This window comes from Anguilla rostrata, chromosome 3 (assembly GCF_018555375.3).
Source record: "Anguilla rostrata isolate EN2019 chromosome 3, ASM1855537v3, whole genome shotgun sequence".
Taxonomy (NCBI): Eukaryota; Metazoa; Chordata; class Actinopteri; order Anguilliformes; family Anguillidae; genus Anguilla; species Anguilla rostrata.
Genome location: NC_057935.1, coordinates 9,689,584 through 9,693,209, shown reverse-complemented (window position 1 = coordinate 9,693,209; position 3,626 = coordinate 9,689,584). Strand labels below are relative to the sequence as shown.

Sequence of the window (3,626 nt, the reverse complement as noted above, 5' to 3'; positions counted from 1 at the left end):
TGTGGATGGTGTGAGTAAGAAAATGTCTGTTGACTGGAATTGCAGGTGTCTAATAGACAGAGTTAATACTCCTGTTGTGGTCTGTCACACTTGACTGGTTCACCAAAGAGGTACCCATCAAAATTAATGATGCTGAGGTATCACTCTCAGGTAACAGTGCAGCATGTGGCAGTGAACATCCGGTAGTTTATTAAACCACAGATCCCTTAAGCTGTATGAAATAGACAGACATCGTAGGAGCTCACGCTGAGGAACATACTCTCTATTGGCTCCCTGTCTAACCACCAAAGATGAGACCCAGTTTGAGATTTGCAATCAAATGCCTCATGTGGTTTTGTTTGTTTGTTTTTGGTGGTGATGGTGGTGTGTGTGTGTGTGTGTGTGTGGGGGGGGGGGGGGGGGGGGCTTATTTAAGGTGATAAAGGAACTTTTTTATCAGATCCATTGGCTGTTACTCTAACTTTTGAATCCAACAGAATGTGTTGCCGTTAAAATTTAAAATGCTTTCCACAAAATCGACAATTCTTTTGAGGGCCCAGGGAATAGCCTCTACTCTCTCTGTCTGAAACAGCTAGGGGTAATAAGGGGTGTTCCACGTTCTATATGGTGTTCACGTATTTCCAATTAAAGAGATCTGAGTTCATTTCCTGAGCCCCACCAGCAAAGGGAAGTAAAATGTGATGAAATGTGAGTGGAAGACCTCAACAAACCCATAGAAGTGACGGCGTCTATAACCATAAAATTAAAACCATGCATTCCAGAATGCAAAGCCTATGCCGGGGAATTTCACTTTGCAATACTGATGTATATGAACCGTTTCTTAATTTCAAAATAGAATTTCATCATAAGAAAATGGTAAAGAATAATTAAATACTCATTAAAGTATATGGCAAGCAAATGTTTCTAATTTTAAAATGGATTCTTCAACCGAGGCACAAACCTTATTTTACGGATTGCACATCAAATATAATGTTTTGTTCTGTAAAGGTACGGGCAGATAAAATTACCTTTGAAATTTAATGACAAAGTCATTGCAGAGATCAAACATGCACTAAACTGCTCAGCAGTATATCCAACTTCGTGAATATAACACATATTCAAATCAAATGCTATAATAGCTTTTCAAATGATTTATGTACAATCACAATAACATTAAGTTCATCTCAGAAAATACTGCATATATTGTACTGCACCTTATACAAAATAAACACATTCCACAGATTTGGAAGCTCGGCCATTGACTAGCGTTTGTTTAGACGCCATTGTCCGAACTCAATTCACTTGTAGGAGCTTCTCGCCTCTCGCAAGGACCTATCATATGGCATTGACGCGAAGAAGGAGTTCTTAAGCTGACAGTTAATGTAAAACACGATTATTAGCACCAACAAAAACAACAAGAGGAAAATGACTATGTATGTGACCAAATCCGGTTTACTGAGCTCTCCTTCACGCAGTCCCCTGCCCGTTGGCCTCAGTAGGGCGGCCGCGCTCACGGGCCCATGAGAGATATTTAGCGATGGTGTATGTGTCTGGGTCATCAGTTCAAGCCCAGAGGCAGCGGTGGAGTTCAGTATTATCTGCCTCAACATTCCTCTTCTTGTTTTCTTCAATATTCCGCTGAAATTAGAACGTGGATACGATTAGAATCACTGCTCTTCGAGCAAATAACAATTAAGAACGTCAAAAAAGATCATAACGCTCACTTATATTTATAATTAAGCCAAAAGCAAAGACCCTCAACTACTCAATAAGGCCAATTATATTTATATAAATATAGGCAACGCTATGGACCCGTGCTCCCATATTTAGCTACACACATTACGCATTAAAAAAAAAAAAAAAAAAATTTGCACGTGTTAGTCTTTAAATCGCCCGATCATATGATACTATACCGTTACTCACTTTCAGAGCGGTGTAGACAGAGCACCGCAGGTAAGGCTGAGTAGACTACGTGAATTCCTGTGTCTGCATTCCTCAAATGCTCAACCGCCTCGCCGCCCTCTCCGTTAAGGAAGTGCGCACCTGTCAATGGGGTGCGCTTTAACCTGCAATAAACCCTTAAAACATTTAAGTCCAATTATAGCCTGAGCAGGAGAGAGTTCCATTTATCCGTTGTGTAGAAATTGTGCTTTCCGTCAAGACGTTCCACATTGACGTGCTTTCAACGACAAGAATGAATTCAACAGGGTTCACGATGGAAAAAAAAAAACTTTTATAAAACAAATATGTATCCGAAGATTTTTCTTGTTTTAAAAGCGCGAAATGTTAAAGTTAAAACACCGTTACAGAGTTGTCTCACTTTAAACCTTCCACTGGAGGGATGTGATGAAAATTGTGCGTTTCATTTTTGTCCGTCTTTCCAATTACAAATAAATCCCAGCGGATCTTTTTCAACGGGTTTATGTTTTCCATTAATAAGAAATAAAAACACCTGTCAGAAATGTTGTCATTTGCGGCACAGGAGAAATTCCAGGTGTTGTTCAAATTAATTTCAAGAACATTTACTCGTGCGCACATTCCCGACTGAAACCTGCCGAGACTATACTGTTGCATCGAAACAATTGCACATCGTTTATTTAGAATGGAGCTCAGAAATAAGGAATAACGCACTCCCCTTCTCCTTGCTTTCCGTATGTCCTCGTTCCGTCGCGTTTTATATCCAGTGAAAGTCGATACACCGCGCCTGGTTTTTGCTCGTCAGTTGCCGACCGAAGAAATCGATCCAGTTCAAATCCTTAGAAAAAAGACTTGACACGCTCCAGGTTGCTGCTCTCAGAACCGCTACCAGCGAGGTGGAGGTGGAGGATAAATTCGGGCAGCTCGCACGAGGCTTCACTGCGTGGAGTCATCGAGCACGGACGTGTTAAAACATGTGACGCCTTTCTTTCGTTGCAGCTCTTCATTTGAAACGAGGTGACTGGAACAGTTTCAGGGCAGTGCAGAATGTCTCAGGGGAGTAGGGAAAGGTGAATGCGAGTCCCGCGGTTAAAGGGGCGGCTTTGTCAGTAAACACGTCGCTGCGAGACCGACACCTCAGGGGAAACATTTTGGCTGTGATCACAAAATTTTCTCTTTGAATGAGGCATTTCCTCTGTCGTTTAAAGCCCCCCCCCCCATACACACACACACACTCACTAAAATATGCATGGACACAAATACATAAACAATAAAAACAAATACATACTTTTACACAAACAGACAGACAGACACACATTGTTTGGCATAAGAAACACTGAATAACATCTTAGATCTGGTAATTCCATGATGGCTAGTTATGGAAATCCACTGTGCCTAAATTTCAGCTTCATGTGAAAGCTGACTCAGTACTCAGTGTCTCCTTTCAATAGGAAGAGGAAACTGCCTAAAATTACAGAGCAAAGAAGCAAAACACCCTGTTCTTTACCAAATCAACCTGTAATTTTACAAAGACAAAACGTGTGAAAATTGCCACTTTTTTCCTCTGTAGAACTGTGACGTCACCAGTCATGGCCACATTCAAATGCAATTGCCCTGTGCTATGCTGGTATATGACTATATTTATTGAATTTCCACAGGTATCACCACGGATCACCCTGAATTCTGATATAAACACATTATTTGCTCCATGTTGGTATCAAAACTGTTTC

The 3,626-nt window shown here is 41.0% G+C and overlaps 1 protein-coding gene across 1 annotated transcript; it reads right to left on the bottom strand.

Moving 5' to 3' along the window:
* Window positions 1–1,109: 1,109 nt before the first annotated feature.
* LOC135250049 (small integral membrane protein 32-like) lies at window positions 1,110–3,050 on the bottom strand. The gene is made up of 2 exons (XM_064325876.1): window positions 1,903–3,050; window positions 1,110–1,617 (listed from the first exon to the last, which is right to left on the bottom strand). The coding sequence occupies exon 2, from the start codon at window positions 1,587–1,589 to the stop codon at window positions 1,278–1,280; it is 312 nt and encodes a 103-aa protein (XP_064181946.1). The 5' UTR covers window positions 1,590–1,617; window positions 1,903–3,050; the 3' UTR covers window positions 1,110–1,277.
* Window positions 3,051–3,626: the final 576 nt, after the last annotated feature.

Coding starts and splice junctions, on each gene's coding strand:
- LOC135250049 (XM_064325876.1), bottom strand. CDS start 1,589: ATGTTGAGGCAGATAATACTGAACTCCACCGCTGCCTCTGGGCTTGAA.